At 40.6% G+C, this 17,983-nt stretch overlaps 2 protein-coding genes across 3 annotated transcripts in view; both read right to left on the reverse strand.

Moving 5' to 3' along the window:
* top2b (DNA topoisomerase II beta) overlaps positions 1-17,983 on the reverse strand; it is a 162,211-nt gene that overhangs the window by 95,835 nt on the left and 48,393 nt on the right. The gene's annotated exons all lie outside the window — the stretch shown is intronic.
* The window catches only part of oxsm (3-oxoacyl-ACP synthase, mitochondrial), a 19,601-nt gene continuing 3,461 nt past the window's right edge, over positions 1,844-17,983 (reverse strand). For both annotated transcript variants that reach the window (XM_048607580.1, XM_048607589.1), the window contains exons 2-3: positions 15,003-16,035; positions 1,844-2,631 (exon numbers count right to left, since the gene is read on the reverse strand). In XM_048607580.1, the coding sequence (XP_048463537.1) occupies positions 2,229-2,631; positions 15,003-15,985 (1,386 nt within the window). In that variant the 5' untranslated portion in view covers positions 15,986-16,035 and the 3' untranslated portion in view covers positions 1,844-2,228. The remainder of the gene's footprint in view (positions 2,632-15,002; positions 16,036-17,983) is intronic.

Genomic DNA, 17,983 nt, shown 5'->3' on the forward strand with positions numbered 1-17,983 from the left:
CCCTCCACCTCCTCCAGAACTTCCAATTCCCCGGTCCCCAACACCTCATCTTTACCATGGACGTCCAGTCCCTCTACACCTGCATTCCCCATGCAGATGGCCTTAAGGCCCTCCGCTTCTTCCTGTCCCGCAGGCCCGACCAGTCCCCCTCCACTGACACCCTCATCCGCTTAGCCGAACTCGTCCTCACACTCAACAACTTCTCTTTCAATTCCTCCCACTTCCTACAGACAAAGGGGGTAGCCATGGGTACCCGCATGGGCCCAAGCTACGCCTGCCTCTTTGTAGGTTACGTGGAACAATCCCTCTTCCGTACCTACACCGGCCCTGAACCCCACCTCTTCCTCCGTTACATTGAGGACTGTATCGGCGCCGCCTCGTGCTCCCACGAGGAGCTCGAACAGTTCATACACTTCACTAACACCTTCCACCCCAACCTTAAGTTTACCTGGACCATCTCAAAATCTCCCCTCCCCCCACCGCATCCCAAAACCAGTCCAGCTCGTCCCTGCCTCCCTAACCTGTTCTTCCTCCCACCTATCCCCTCCTCCCACCTCAAGCCGCACCTCCATCTCCTACCGACCAACCTCATCCCGCCCCCTTGACCTGTCCGTCCTCCCTGGACTGACCTATCCCCTTCCTAACTCCCTACCTACACTCACCTTTCCTGGCCCCATCCCCGCCTCTTCGACCTGTTTGTTTCTTCTCCACCTATCCTCTCCTCTATCCCTCTTCTATCCGCCTCCCACTCTCTCCCTATTTAGCTCACCTGCTAAATTGTGTTTGACTCTCTGAGATTGAATAAGTCCAGATCAGTTGCAGATCTGCTTATTGCTGGCTGACAGCATGTCAGAATCCATGAGGAAAGGCATCAACATCCCATCTATAAGTGTTAGTGGGAATGGGAGGAAAGTAAAAATCAACTGCCTATTTCACTACTGAACATGAAGTAAAAAAATTCTATACTAAATCACTGCCAATTGGGTCAAGTCTGCTCTGGAAAAGATGACTGACCCTGACTAGTCTTGCACTGTATCAGACAGGTAGATTTCTTACAGTCTCAAGCTTTGCGAGGGCCCATGGTTTCGACATTGCCTCAATCAGGGTAGGGGTAAGGCCTTTTACACAATATCCCACGCCTACATGATAGATGTGCTTTCTAAGATTTAGTTTGAGATGGGACTTCAAATTTAGACCCAACTGCTCTGCATAGGTATCATAGATATAGTTTCAATCAACCAGAAGATTGTTTTCTGATCTATAGAAATCAATCTGATCAAGCTGGAGTCAGGTAGGGTTGTCCACTTTCACTGTTCTGTTCATATGCTGCACAGTACCTTTTACCGAGTCAGTCAGGAGAGACATGTACCTAAGAGGGGTGAATATCCCAGGTAGTAGGGGCATGCAGGTCAAAGCCTCTCTGTACCTGGATAATATTGCCATTTTCTGTTCAGACTGATGACCATCTGGGACTAGTTCAAACTGGCCTTCAGAGCCAAGATAAATTGAGGCAAGGGTGAATGCTGAACTGGCTGTTCCTGGGGCACACAGAGATAAACATAACTGTGGTTGAAGACTTGCTTGTCTTCCAATGTAAAGAATCGCCTTCAACAGAGTGTTGCAGACTCGCACATTCCATGGTTCAGGTGTGGCTGCAGAGTGCTGCCTAGAGCTTTCACTCCTAGCACACTCATAGCTCTGCAGCCCACCATGTACGTACCGACGATGATGACATCCGAAACTAATCCCATCTACCTGCAGAACCCCTCCAGGTCTGTGGGTCAGACATGGAACATAGATTGTGAACAACAAAGGTTTTGAAATTAAATTGAGATGCCTCGGATTGGAACATGCTGTATCAAGGAAAGTTTAATTCTATTGCACTTTTCATTAACATTCAAGTTGAAATATTTGTTCTGTATTTTTTCAAATTTTAGGAGCAAAACATTTTTAAATTACAATTTTCACACACTGCTTTTAACAAGAGTGCCATAATAATAAACACAAAGCATGGAACTCATTGTTAGCTCTTTTGGCTCACTGATGAAGATGTCTGCAGTTATCAATGAGAAAATGAATGAAGTTTTCCAGAATAGCATTGCTGTTAACATGTCCTTGTTATGTTGATGGAGTTCCAATGATAGATATTCCAACTTCTCACGGCTTTTTCAGATTTTCCGAACTTTCTGAAATGAATAGCTTTCAATTATTTATTAATATAAAAATAATTAGACACTCCCCAAGCAGAGCGTTGCATTAGTGCCTCCAAATCCAAATGAATTAGTCAGTGCAATACGCCTTCTTGAAGTTATCCATTCTTGTGCTGTTATAGGAACATAATTCAAATCAAAATCAGGCTCTGTCTTATCAAGATTCAGTGTAGGAGGAAAGATCCCATGAAAGCAGGCCAGTGCTGTAAATGCAGTTTCAATGGCTCCAGCCGCCCCCAGGAGATGACCAGTGGCTCCTTTAGTGGAAGAAACAGCAAGGGAACGTGAATGCTCTTTAAACAGTCTCTTAATGGCTTGGTTCTCAGCTGCATCCCCTAGTGGTGTGGATGTGGCATGGGCATTGATGTATGTAACATCCTCTGGCGTTATTCCGGCATCATTCATTGCAGCTGACATACATCTGAGAAAAGTCAAGAGTTAATACTAAATTACATTCACACAAATCTCAAATGAGATTAAACTAAAAATATTAACCTACAAGGAAAGCATGTAATTGTATGCACTAAATTAAGGCTCATTATTGGAAAGCTAGTCTGTTCTTTCTCTACAAAATGCTGCCTAACCTGCTGTATTTTCTCAGTAGGTATGCTTTTTATTTATCATTAAACAGTAAAATGTAGGTTATAAATTGTGAGGGCTCTTGTGATGCAGTGTAGTAACTGTACCTCTCAGACAGGAGACCCGAGTTCAAGTCTCACCTGTTCCAGAGATGTGTAATAAGACCTCTGAACATGTTAATTAAAAATATCTAGGTTACAAATTATGTGACTAGCTAATATGTTATACTTTTTTAATCTCAAAATTGTACAGGTAGGTCACCTCAAATCTGGCACCCTTGGGATTGAGGCCTTCCTAGATTTCAGATATTTTCAGATTTCCATTTGGGTGGTTGAGTTGAGGTTGGTTTAGTTCAAGGCAGGTTGGGTGGGATCAAGAGTTAGAACATAGACAGTACAGCACAGGAAAAGGCTCTGCAGCCCACCATGTACGTACCGACGATGATGACATCCGAAACTAATCCTATCTACCTGCATATAGTCCGTATCCCTCAATTCTCTGTATGTTTATGTGTCTGTCTAAATGGCCCTTAAACTTTGCTATCATATCTGCTCTACCATCTCCCCTGGCAGCGCGTTCCAGGTACCTTTTACCATCTGTGGAAAAAAAACCTGCCTTGCACATCTGTAAACCTACTCCCCCCTCACCTTAAACCTATGATCCCTGCTTGTTGACATTTCCATCCTGAGAAAAAACTCCGACTATGCACCCTATCCATGCTTTTCATAATTTTATATACGTCTATCAGGTCAGCCTCTGAAGCTCTAGCTAAAACAATCCAAGTTTGTCCAACCTCTTCTTATAACTAATACACTCCAATCCAGGCAAAATATTCCAGTAAACCTCTTCTGCATCCTCTCCAAAGAGTCCACATCCCTCCAGTAGTGTGGTGACCACAACTGCATACAGTACTCCAAATGTGGACAGACCAAAGCCTCATATTGCTGTAACATGGCTTGCCAACTTTTGTACTCAATGCCCTGACCAATGAAGCAAGCATGTCGTAAGCTTTCTTTACCACCTTTTCCACTTGCGTTGCCTCTTTCAGGGTGCTATGGACTTGGACCTGATGATTTCTCTGTCTATCAATGCTTCTAAAAGTCCGACCATTTACATTGTACTTTCCTCCTGCATTGGACTTTTCAAAATGCATCAATTCGCACTTGTCCGAAATAAACTCCATTTGCCATTTCTCCCCATCTCTTCCTTCCTGCAACAGCGATAGGGTTCCCCTTGTCCTTACCTACCATCCCACCAGCATCCACATCCAGAAGATCATCAGACGCCACTTCCGCCAGATCGAGTGAGATGACACTGCCAAACACATATTCCCCTCCTCTCTCCTCCGCCTTCCGTAAGGGACTGTTCCCTCCAGGACACCCTGGTCCACTCTTCCTTCATTCCCAACATCCTCCCACAGCCCCAAGGCACCTTCCTCTGTGAGCGCCAAAGGTGTAACACCTGCCCATTTACATCCTCCCTCCCCCACATACAAGGGCCCAAACACACCTTCCAGGTGAAGCAGCACTTTATCTGTACTTCCCACAATCGAGTCTACCGCATTCGGGCTCAAAATGCGGTCTCCTCCACATTGAGGAAACGAAGGGTAGATTGGGTGACTGTTTCACAGAACATCTACATTCTGCACACAAGAGACCCTGAGCTTCCAGTTGCCTGCCACTTTAACACACCACCCTGTTCCCTGGCCAACATCTGTGTCTCAGGCTTGCTGTAATGTTCCAGCGAAGCTCAGAGCAAACTGGAAGAACAACATCTCATTTTCTGCTTGGGGACCGTGTAGCCCTCCGGACTCAATAGTGAGTTCAATAATTTCAGGGCCTAAACTCTCCCATGTCCTAGCCCCCTATCCCACACACCAGACCTTGTTATCACATAGCCTGCCATTACACACTACCTATTGTTAGTCACTAACAGTCCCCATTAACAGCTATTCACCCTCCTAGCCAGATCGTTATCAACTCCTTTTTCTGTCCACTGCTGTTCTTTCTCTTTGGGCTCTATCCCCACCTATCATTTATTCCTTACCCCCTCACCCTCCCCTATCTTCTGCACATAAACCGACATTTTCCTCGCTACCATCAGTTCTGAGGAAGGTTCACTGGACCCGAAACATTAACTCTGATTTTTCTTCACACATGCTGCCAGACCTGCTGAGCTTTTCCAGCAACTTCTGTTTTTGTTTGTCATTTCTCTGCCTGATCTATATCCTTTGCTATCCTTCCTCACTATCCACAACTCACCTATTTTCAGCTCATCTGCAACTTACTAATCAAACCACTTATATTTTCATCCAAATAATTTATATATATTACAAACAGGGGATCCAGCAGTGATCCTTGTGGAACACCACTGAGCACAGACTTCCAGTCAGAGAAACATCCCATCACAACTACCCTCTGTCTTCTCTGGGCACATGAATTTAGATTCCATGTGATTTGATCTTCTGGACCAGCCCATCATGAGGGACCTTACCAACTGCTCTAGTAAAGTCTGTGTAGTCAACATACAATGCCTTATCCTCATCAATCATCTTTGTCACTTCCTCAAAACACTTAGTTTGTGAGACAAATCCTCCCCTGCAAAAATCCATGCTGACTATCCCTACTGAGTCCATTCTTCCCCAAATCCAAGTAAACCTGTCCCTAAGAATCTTCTCAATAATTTTCCTACCACTCATGTAAGGTTCACTCATTAAATATTTCACGATAGCTGAGAGGCTGATTCTCCAGTCTGCCGAATCTAGGGAACAGGTCAATTGCTAAGACTGAGATGGGGAGGCAGTTTATCTCTTGTAAGGTATGAAATGTTGGAAATGTCTCCCCAGTGAACTCAGGAGTTCTAAGGCACTAAGTAGTGGAGCTGATGTAGATTGTCAGCCATGATTATACTGCATGGCAGGAGTTCAATGGATCAAGTGGCCTACTCTTTCTCATATTTCTTACGTTCTTAAATAACAATTTGGCAAAGTGCACATCTCAGGCTTTAAGCTTATAAGTAAAATTAAATAACATCATGGTGTGGCATGGTGGTTCACTGCTGCCTCACACTGTCAGGGACCCAGGTTCAATTCTAGTCTTGGGTGACTATCTTACATGGAGTCTGCACATTCTCCATGTCTTTGGAGATTTCCTCCACAGTCCAAAGAGGTTAGGTGGACTGGCCAAGCTAAGTTGCCTGTAGTGTCCAGGGATGTGTAGGCTAGGTGGATTAGTGGGGATATTGTGGGAGAGTTTGGGTCTAGTTGAGATGTTCTTCAAGGGATTGGTGTGGACTCAATGGGCCAAATGGCCCTCTTTCTGCACTGTAGGGATTCTATGATTCTAGGATCAAACAGACAGTTTAAAAACCTCCAGGGCTACAACTGTAACCTGCATTTATATACTGTCTCTAACATAGCAAAACATTCCAAGATGCTTCACAGGAATATTATCAAACAAAATTTGACATTGAGCCACATAAACAGACAGGAAGGCAGATGACCAACAGCTTGGTCAAAGAATCAAGAAAGGAGATAGACAAAAAGCAAGAAACTTTCTGCCAGTTAGCCTGACATTTGTCACTGGGAAAATGCCATAATCAATAATTAAAGAGATGTTGAGAAAATAGTGACTCAACTAAGCAGGGTCAACATATTTTTCTGCATGGGAAATTTATTAAAGTTCTTGAGCATAAAGCAAGGAGAGTAGATAAAGGGAACTTGTAACTGAAGCACATTAGATTCCAAAAAGCATTTGATAAGGTATCCCTAAAAGGATCATTGAGCAAAATGAAAGCTTATGATTTTAGTGATGACATATTAGCATGGATAGAGGGCTGACTAACTAATAGGAAACATAAATGGAATAAATGTGTCAATTTGAGATGGAAACCTTTAACACATGGAGTGCCACAGGGATCATTGCTGGGGCCTCAGCTATTTGTGATTTACATTAATGTCTTGAATGAACAAACTGACTACGTTGTCACCAAATTTGTTGATTACATAAAGATAGGTAGAAAAATAAGTTATCTATATCATTTTGCAGACTCCTCATAAGTTAAATCAGTAGGTAAATATTGGCACATGGAGTATAATGCAAATTTGAAGCTGTTCACTTTGGCAGGAAGATAGAAAAACAGAATATTCTTAAATGGACAGAGACTGCAGTAGAAAGGGATCGGAGTATCATTGTGCATAAATCACAAAACATCAGCATACAGGTACAGCAATCAGGAAGACAAATAGAATGTTGGTCCTAATTTGGATGACCTTTCTTCAGAACTGTAGTTGGATTGAGTGGTTAAAGTGATAGATTAGAAAACCAGTGGGGTTTCCCCACACAGGGAGTTCTGAAGAAAGGTCACTGGACCTGAAACATTGACTCTGCTTTCTCTCCACAGATGCTGCCAGACCTGCTGAGTTCCTCCATCAATTTCTGCTTTTGTTTCAGATTTCCAGCATCCATAGTTCTTTGTCTTTTGTTTAGCAAGAAGGTTATGATGGAGCTGTATATAACTTTAGTTAGGCCAAAGGTGGAGTCCTGGGTGCAATTCTGCTTGTCATATTACAGCGAGAATGTGATTGTACGAGAGAAGGTGTAGAGAAGGTGTAGAGGAGATTCACCAGGATGTTGAATGAGCTGCGGTGATTCAGCTATGAAGAAAGACTACACAGGCTGGGGTTGTTTTCCTTAGAGAAGTCCAAGAGGGGACCTGATTGAGACGTAAAAAGTTATGAGGGCATAGATAAGGTGTATAGGGAGAAATGTTTCCCATTAGTAGAGGGTCAATAACCAGGAACACAGATTTAATGTACAGAGTGGAAAGTTTAGAAGGGATTTGAGGAAAAATGTTTTCACTCAGAGGGTGGTGGATATCTTAACTCACTGCCTGCAAGGATGGTCAGGCAAGAACCCTCAAAACATTTAGAAAGTTACTGAGATGAGTTCTTGAAACAATTGGTGGCCATACCTTTTTATTGTGTTTTTTTTTTCATAGAATGATGGCATCGCAGGCAAAGCCAGCATGTTTCTCACCCTTAACTGCCCTTGAACTAGATGCTTTACAAGGCCACTTCAGAATCATTTCAGAATTATTGCTCTGAGACTGGAGTCACATGTAGGCCAGACCTGGTAAGGATTGCAGAATCTTTCCCTAAAGGACAACAGAGAGTCATTTTCTTTTTAAAATGTTAATTAATGATAGTCTTATACCCTGCTATTTGTGAGGAGACTAACTTTCAATTCCAGATTTATCAACAAATTCAAATTCACTAAAATCCCACCAACTGCAAAGGTGACATTTGAACTCATGTCCCCATAGCATTTGTTTGGGCCTCTGAATTACTAGTCCAATGACATCACCACTACACTACCTCCCCTTCAATTTAACACCTACTAAGATCTTAAGCTCCGGAATTCTTCCTTTGTCTTCCTTTAAGTTACTCCTTAAAGTCTACATCTTTGACCAAGATTTTGCACATTTGTCCTAATGTTCCTTTTGCTCTGTTTGGTCATTCTTCTGAGAAGAGTTTTGAGACTTCTATATTACATTTGAAGTGTTACATAAATTTGCATTGTTGTTGTAGGAATCTAAAATTCTGAAGACACATCTGAGAAAAACATTATAATTGAACCAAGTAATTCAGAGTTTCTCATCTCAGCTCAGCTCATTTTGCCTGGTGAAGCAATTTCATTAAGCAATATCTGGAGTAACCAATACTTACCTAAGTCAACTTTGTATTTGACACTAATTATAAACAGTCTACTTAAACAGAGCCAATTAGTCTTCTTCCAAATTGGAAATCTATATATCCCTATACAACAGCTGATCTTTAAGCATTCTTATGGCACTATCTTTGAGCCAGAAGACCTGGGTTCAAGCTCCATCTGCTCCACAGGTATGCCATAACACATCTGAACAGATTGATTAAAAATATCTAGATTGGCTGGTCTCAGCAAGCAGTAGCCACTTTAAAAAATGTCAATAGCAGTCCAGCTCCCAAAAGCTCATATTTATAAAGATAGAACCTGATACACTGGCTGTGCAAACGAGTCAGGATCTGTGTTATTGAATCATACTTGAAGCCATTTGGACAACTTCCTTGTTTGATTGATGTTACACTATTAGACTGGATGGCTCCATACAATAACAGGGGATCTAAACTCCATAATGAAATCATTCCTCTCCAAATATTAATCATGAGTTCTTTTCTCATATTGTCACTCAGTTGTTTCCAATTTCTCTAAGCTATAAACTCCATGCTCAATTACTCAAGATACCTCAGTACAAATAATGGAGAACTGAAAGAAGATTTTTTTCCCCCTGCTCAAACCAAGGAATATATTGAACAGACTGTAAGCAAAGGCAAATAGTACTGCGTCATCAATTAATTGGTTATAATGAGAGCTGGACTGAAATTGAGAAATAAAAGTTTGGTGGCACAGTGATAGTGTCCCTATTTGTGAGCCAGAAACTCTGGGCTCAAGTCCCTCTCCAGGACTTGATGACCATGGAATGTGTATTTATAATATCGTTCAAGAGCTCTATCATTAACTTGTAAATCCTTCTGATTCAGCTGTGGTAAAAGGCAACAGCAGAAAGGTCTCCTGGTCAGTCATGCTTGATGTAGAGTGGTTCCTCTCTGGTGAAAGGCTAGTGACCTATTTTTGTGAGAATGTAATGTCATTAATGATGAGGCCACTGGACCAGTAATCCAGAAGCCCAGCTAGTGTTCCGAAGACATATTCAAATCCCAGCACGGTAGTTGGTGCAATTTAAATTCAATTTTTACAAATCTGGAATTGAAAACTAGTTTTGGTAATGGTAACTACAAAATTGATTGTTGTAAGAACTCATCTGGTTCACAAATGTACTTAAAGCAAAGAAATTTGCCATATTTAGCTAGTTTCACTAACAGTGACAGTCCAGAACTGCAGGAATGTTGTTCATACTAAATTGCCCTCTATAAATGGCCTAAGCTTTCAGTTCAAGGGCAATTTGGGTGGGCAAACATACCCTGCCAGTGATAGCTACACTGAAAAATGGAACAAGAAGCACTATTCCAACTGGGTCAATTACTGCTCCCCAAGACTACTCACAATCATCAACTAAGTGATGGCAGGATTCAGCCACTTAACCATAGATGATAGAATTTTAGTAGTTCGACAGCTGAGAAACAATGACAGACCTTTAAGAAAATAGTTCATGGCTTACAGCAAAGACATATCCTGGGACGAAGAAGGGCCCTAGGAAGAAAAAAAGCCAACCTTGGTTAACCAGAGAAGTTTGTGCTAGTATTAAATTGAAAGAAAATGCAAAATGTGCAAAGATTAGTGATAAGTCAAAGAATTGGGAAAGTTTTGAATACCAACAAAAGACAATGAAAAAACTGCTAAAGAGGGAGAAGGTAAACTTTAAGCATAAATTTGCATGTAATGTTAAGACAGAAAACAAGAGCTTCTTTAAATTTATAAAGAGGAAGAGAGAAGCCAAAGTGAACGTAGGCCCCTGAGAGAACAAGGTTAAGGAAATAATAATGGGAAACCCCCAGGAAATGATAGAGGAGTTGAATAAGTACTTTGCACAAGTTTTCACAGTAAAATACATTAATAGCATTCTAAAATTACTAAGTAATGAAAGGACAAAAAGGAGAGGAAATAAATACAAAACTACCACTAGGGAAAAAAAAAGCTAGGGAAATTAATGGGGCTAAAGACTGGTAAGTTCCCTAGACCTGCTGAGATGCATCCTAGGATGTAAAAGGAAATAGCTACAGAGATACTGGTTGAACTGACAGTAATCTTCCAGAAATTCTTAGATTCTGGAAAAGTCCCACTACAAAACTGCTAATGTAACACCTTAACTCGAAAAGGGAAGGAGACAAAACTGGGTAACTATAGTCAAGTTAGCTTAATAGCTGTTATTAAATGCTACAGTCTCTTATAAAAGATCTAAAAAGTAGAACATTTAGAAATATATATTACAATCAAGCAAAGCTAGCTTTACTTTTTGATGAGGAAGACATACCTGACAAATTTACAAGAATTCTTTAAGGTGGTAACACACAGGATAGATAAAGGGGAAGCTGTGGGTGTAATACATTAGATTTTCAGAAGGCATTTTAGGCTACCTAATAAGAGCCCATAAGATATATATTACATGGATAGTGGACTGGCTAACTAATAGAACACAGTTGGCAGATAAGGGAATCCTTTTCAGGCTGGCAACCTATAACTAGTGGAGCACTGCAGGAATTAGTGCTGGGGCCACAATTATTTACTATATATATATATAGATGACATTTATCAGGAAAGTGAATGTACTATCACCAAAAGTGTGGACGACATAAAAATACATGGAAACACAAGTGTTTAAGGTGATTCAAAGAGTTTGTAGAGGGATTAAGCAAGTGGGCAAAAACCTGGCAGATGGAATATGGAAAAATGTGAGGTTATGCGCTTTGGCAGAAAGAATAGAGGAGCTGATTATTCAACAGGTAATACAGGAGGCAAATAAAATGTTGGCTTTTATTTTTGAGGAAATGGGAGTTTAAAAGTAGGGGTTTATTGTTAAAAATATACAAGGCTCTAGTCAGACCACAGCTGGAATATTGTGAACAGTTCTGGGCCCTTACTGTAAGCAAAGATATGCTGGCATTGGAGGCAGTCAGAGAAGGTTCACTGGGCTGATACGGGGTTTGGAGAGAGTATCTTACGAGGACAGGTTGAGTAGGTTGGACCTGTTCTCACTGGAGTTTAGAGGAACGAAGGTGATCTCATTGAAACATACAAGATTCTTTGGGGACTTGACAGGCTAGATATGGAAAGTGCATTTAAGGAACGTGATGGAATACTCTCCTGGATGACTGCAACACCAATAGCATTCAAGAAGCTCACACCATCTGGGACCATAACATTGGCAGCCCACTTGGTTGAAATCCATTCACCACCTTAAATATTTATCACCTCCACCAATGGCACACAGTAGCAGCCATGTGTAATATTTAGAAGTTAAACTGCAGTAACCCACCAAGGTTTCTCAGACAACACCTCAATAACCTACTATCTCTACCATTTAGAAGTACAAGGGCAGCAGGTGAATGGGAACACCACTACTTCCCAGTTCCCCTCAAAGTGCAAATCATCTTTAATTGAAATATATTGCCATTCTTTTATCATTACTGGATCAAAGCCCTAATACTCCCTACCTAACAGACTGCAGGTATACATGGAGCATAGAAACTACAGCAGTTCGAGGAGGGAACACACCACTGTAATTTACAAGAGCAATTAGGGATGGGCAATCAATGGTGACCTTGTCAATGATGCTCACATCTCCTGCGTGAGTAAATAAGATCAAGAACCATCACGGAAATTCCAAACACTTTCTGTTGCCCCACCCTCTGTGCGTAAATTACATCCATCATGCTCAAAGATCCTGAATTCATAATGTGTAAAGTTAAGTATATGAATGTTTAATGTGCTTGAGTTCTTTTACCTGATGCAATTAATATCATAATACAATAGGCAGCGCCTACTAAAATGCCAAAGGAATATAATATGAATTCAGAACCAAATCTTCTCACTGCTTTCTCAAACCCCAATTATTTAGCTAAATGAAACTGTGATTATTGAAATGAGAATGAAGATATTGGATGCACTGTCTCTGTTGTACACTGCACACTGTACTCGTCATTTCACACCAAATTAAATGTTGGCCGCTCCGTGGGATGCATTTCATGTTACATCGTTATACTGACAGCATCTGTTTTTTTTAAGAAGGCTGTGCTGACTAATATGAAAATTTGTAGTCAAGTCAATCTGCATGGCTTCAACTGCTACATGGAGCTGCCTCTCTTAATTACAGGGTGAAGGGAAGTCAGAGGAAATAAATGAATAATGGCATCTCAGCAGTTGTGTCCTCTCCATGCTGATTCCCTTGCTTGCCCTTCAAATTCATGCAATGAGTCATATTCAGGGAAACTTGCATAAACAATATAGCACAGTACCAAAGCAAAATACTGCAGATGCTGAGAATGAGAGATTGAAAACAGAAATCCTGGAATGTTTCAGATTTATCATCATCACGCTGGTGCTGTACTTCTGCCAGATCATCTATTCCAGGGAGAAAAGAGGTTTGCACTGTTCCAGGATTTTGAAGCTGGATAGAATAGTAATATTTGTCCTCATATGCAACCACTCGCCCTTATGTAATTTCAACTGGATAGTTAAAAATTCTGCTTGCTACGTTGGGCTGGCAACACATTTAAGCAGATAGATATGTATAATTATTCCATAAACTTCACAGCAACCTGTGTGCTTCTACATTAGGGCAGTTCGAACAGGTTGTTTTTTTGTACAACAATGTCAAGCTCTTAACAGTCACAGTACTTCATTTGAATTAATTAAATCACTGAGGTCAATTTTAACCCTCAGCATGTGGAAAATGTGGGAGAGATCAAAGCCAGTTAAGTTTGTTTACCAGCCCTGGGTCTCAATACTTTGTTATAAGCAGGTTAGTGCTTAATTATAATTTAGAACCCACAGCTTCTCACAGCATTGCTATGCTATTTTGACTGCAACTTAGAGGACAACTGATCGAGTAGCAAAACTACCATAAGAGACCACATTAAGTTTTTTTTTTCTGTTAGGCGAATTCCGAGAAGATCCACAGTGGCACTCCAACTTCTCCAGTTTCAATTAGGGATCCATATGCCTTCTCTGCTGCCAACTTCCTTCCCTATCCTCAGACCAGCGGTAAGGGAAGTGTGGATGTTTCCCACAACGCAGTATTCATAGTATTCACGTTGGAACATGAAGGTAATAAATAGAACATCCATGCCATGTATAACTAATGTAGCCTATTTAATAGTTAAAAGAAAACCAGTAGGTCATATCCTAGTCTTGAAAATCTGTTAACCCAGAAACCATCACTACAGTTAATGAATACCCTCAATATGCTCACTGACTACACACAACTCTACCTCTCTAAAATGTTTTATTATCGTGCTTGCTCACATCAAGCTACAAATGACTCAATAAATTCCAGGTTCTGATTCATTGTAGATAATAGAACTGTCAGCCCCTATTCTGCTGAAATTCTCTTTATAAACTTACTTCCAATGAGCTACATCTTTCCCCACCTTCAACTGCATCCATACAATTTACTTCTTTGATTGTGCCATAATTCACATCTGAATTTTCTGCTTTCCTGCAAGTGTCTTTAGACATTTTGCTATATGACACATGCTATGAAACTGGAAGTTGTTCTTGTTGCAGTACATCAAAATGCACATTTGCACGCAAGTCAAAGTAACTTAGCTTAATCTGTTTGCCTGGTTGATCCTACAGTTAGCTGTTATGGTTCCCAACTGTTACCACTACCATCCCCCACCCCACCCAGTGCCCAATCCAGAAGTTCTTTCTACTTGTCAACACTTCTCTTTACAATTTTGAACTTGCATCCACTTGCCTTCCTATCATGAACTAGTTTGAAGTAATGTTCTGTATTTACTTTTCTACATTATATACTTCCATAAGTAAACCTTTCAAATTTCAAGCTGAAAGATCCAGGATTCTCCAACCTTTCCTAATAATTCAAGTTTATCCTCTGTAATTCCAGCACAGGAGTCACAGAAACCACAGTAATTTTGTTTGTATAATTTTCCTGTGGTCAATGTGGTACCACCGAAATATTACAGCACAGGACATAGGAGCATAAAAAGTCCATTTGGCTTCTTGAGCTTGTTTCACAATTCAATGAGATCATGACTGATCTGCTATTTCAATGCTATTTTCCCACATTATCTTCATATCTTTTTGATACCATTAATTACGAGAAACCTATTGACCTCTATCTTCAACATATACTCAATGACTGAGACTCCGTCGCCCACTGGGGACACTCGTGCAAGCAGAAGAATCTGCTCGGAAATTTACATCCAACATTTTAGGTTGCTAATTCAAAGGAACTTTTGAGTATGTTTTTGTTTTATTAAATGAATTCAAGAATATTTACCAGTATTATGAGAATCAATTCCCATAATTCCATCCGTAAATCAATCATGATGATTCACAGCTATATGAACTAAACCCCAATTTTTGATTGATTTAGAGTATTTCAAATCTTCAGTTTCCACACCTGTAGTTTAGTATCTCCAATTCTGATCCTGATAAGTTTGGTCATATCCTTCATCAGAACATCAAAATTTACCTGATTGCTCCTTCTCCTCCATCGCTGGGAGAGGTGATATGAATGGCATCCCCAGAGAGTCCATAACCAAGTATTTCCGCATAGATTCGTGCTCCCCTCATTACAGCATGTGTATACTCCTCCAGTAGCAGCACTGATGCCCCCTCTCCCATTACAAACCCCTCTCTGTCAGGGTGGAATGGACGAGAAGCCAGTTTGGGGGTAGCATTACAACTGGTGCAGAGAGCATGTGCCCTTGCAAAGCCTGTGATAGATAAGGGGTTAACACAAGCCTCAGTTCCACCAGCTAGCATCACTTCTGCATCCCCATAGAGAATTAATCTTGAAGCATCCCCAATAGCATGTGTTCCTGTGGTACATGCAGTCGATACTGCATGATTTGGACCTTTAAGTTTAAACTTAATACTGATTTGTCCAGCTGCCATGTTGGGAAGAATCCTGGGGACAAAAAATGGACTCACTTTTTTATAACCTTTGGTTGTTAATGTCACAGCAGTATTGCTAATTTCATCGAGTGGGACCATACCCATACCAATAGCAACTCCAGTGTTGAGCTGGTCCCTTTCAGACTGAGGATACCAGTCAGAATCTTTAAGTGCAAGATTTGCTGCTCCTATTGCCATTATTGTAGCAGTTGACATAGACTTTGCTTCAGATTTTGAAACAAACATTTCTTCATTGAACTCCCCCTCCCCGTCACCACGAGGCACACAAGCAGCTATTGTGCAAGGCAAGTCTCTATATTGTGACTCATCTAAAGAAATAACACCACTCTCTCCTTTCAAGATTCGGCTCCATGTGAGCTGAGTACCGACTCCAAGTGGAGACACTAAGCCAATTCCAGTAACGACAACTCGCCTTCGACGTTTTGGATGGTTGGTACTTGTGAAACAACGTGCATTCAATTCTGGTCTTGTATTCTTGAGATTCAACAGCTGATACCAGAAAACCTTTGTTAGCAGCTTCTTCCTTTGCAGCAACATATCTTTTAGCTTTTATCCACAACTTTGGCAAGAAAATGCACTTGGTTTTACTGTGAACAGTAAAGATGCACAGGAAAATCATTAAAAAATCTGCAAGTAGTAAACAAGTAGTTGTAAAAAACTGAATTTCAAGTCTTTGCAATCTAAGTTTTCTGGAAGACAGAATGCATACTTTAGATAATAATATTTAATTACAAACTGTGGTAATTTCTTTATTCATTAACGGGGCAAGGATGTTGCTTGCTAGACAGCATTTATTGTCCATCCCTAATTGCCCAGAGAGCAGCTCAAAGTCAACGACATTGCTGTGGGTCTGGAGTCACATGTAGGCCAGAACAGGTAAGGATGGCAGTTTCCTTCCCTAAAGGACATCAGTGAACCAGATGTGTTTTTCCTGACAATCAGCAATGGATTCATGGTCATCATTAGATTCTTAATTCCAGATATTTTTATTGAATTCAAATTCCACCATCTACCACGGCGGGATTGGAACCCAGATCCCCAGAACGTTATCCAGGTCTCCAGATTAACAGTCCAGCGATAACACAACTAGGCCATTGCCTCCCCTAAAATTTATTCCATTTTAAACTGCGATTGAACATTTAATAAGAGATCAAGTTCAACTAAATATAACATTGAAATAAAGATACTCTGGAAAGTTATATTGCTTCTGATTTTTCTGCATTTATTCTGTTGTGTTTATCTTTCATGCAACTCTTTTTTTCCCCCAAAAATGCAAACATCACCATTCCTGGCAAAAATTAGGGAGCACACAAATTCTGTTCCTCTACTCCCTCAATACTGCCTCAAAACAAGTTTTTAGTGGGGGTGGGGCATGGGGAACAGGCAGCTGATTAACTTACCTTTTAATTTAACTTTGATAATATGTGGAACACACCCTAATCTGTATTCAGTATCTCATCCTAACAGGATCATATTACATAACAGATCATGGCGTTGTGTTGTGAGATAATAAGGTGTAGAGCTGGAAGAACACAGCAGGCAGAATCTGTAGATTCTGAAGAAGGGTCCAGAGCCGAAACATCAGCTTTTCTGCTTCTCTGATGCTGCCTGCCCTGCTGTGTTCATTCAGCTCCACACCTTGTTATCTCAGATTTTCCAGCATTGGCAGTTCCCACTATCTCATGGCGTTGTATTGTGCCTTGTTTTCTATGACAGAATGCATAAAAGGCTCTCTTACTCGGTTTGGATTTAGTCTAAAATACTTTTGTATTGTTATAATCTGCATTGTAACATTATTGAAGCAAATTAACATTTTGAAATACATTTTTAGAAACATATAGTACTGTCTGCCTGAGGCTAGTTTTCCTTATCACTCTGAATCAGATTTTATCAATGTACATGAAGGGATTTTAAGTGAATTAAAATCTCAAGTATTCATTCTGAAATTACACCACCTTAAGCATATTTTTCAGGATAAATGTGTCAGCTAAGTTCCAATAATATGAATACTATTCATTTTCAACTTTAATAAATCATCTCTTCGACAAATATATTGCATAATTTCGATTTTAGGAGGAAGGGATCAGTATGTTCCACCTGCTTGGCTATATCAATTAGGGGTTGTAATATACTCATACCATTTAATATCTTGTTGTTGACAGATACTGGACAATGTTTAATATTTATGACCCCACATTTAATTTTCCTTCCATTTAAGCAAGTCAGTCACAATTGGGAACAGAACAGAGTCATGACTGAATATGTGCCCCAATCTTGTTGGCCAAATGTTCCTATTTCATGAAGATGGTGGTAGAGCGGTAATGTCACTGGACTAGTAATCCAGACACACACACCAATTGTCTGGAGACTCATGTATAAATTTCACCATAACAACTGGGGGAATTTGAACGAAACTAATAAACATCTAGAATTGAAAGATGATGATGAAACTATCTGAGATAGTAGGAACTGCAGATGCTGGAGAATCCGAGACAACAAGGTGCAAGGCTGGATGAACACAGCAGGCCAAGCAGC

Source organism: Rhincodon typus, chromosome 2 (genome assembly GCF_021869965.1).
Source record: "Rhincodon typus isolate 14 chromosome 2, sRhiTyp1.1, whole genome shotgun sequence".
NCBI classification, from domain to species: domain Eukaryota; kingdom Metazoa; phylum Chordata; class Chondrichthyes; order Orectolobiformes; family Rhincodontidae; genus Rhincodon; species Rhincodon typus.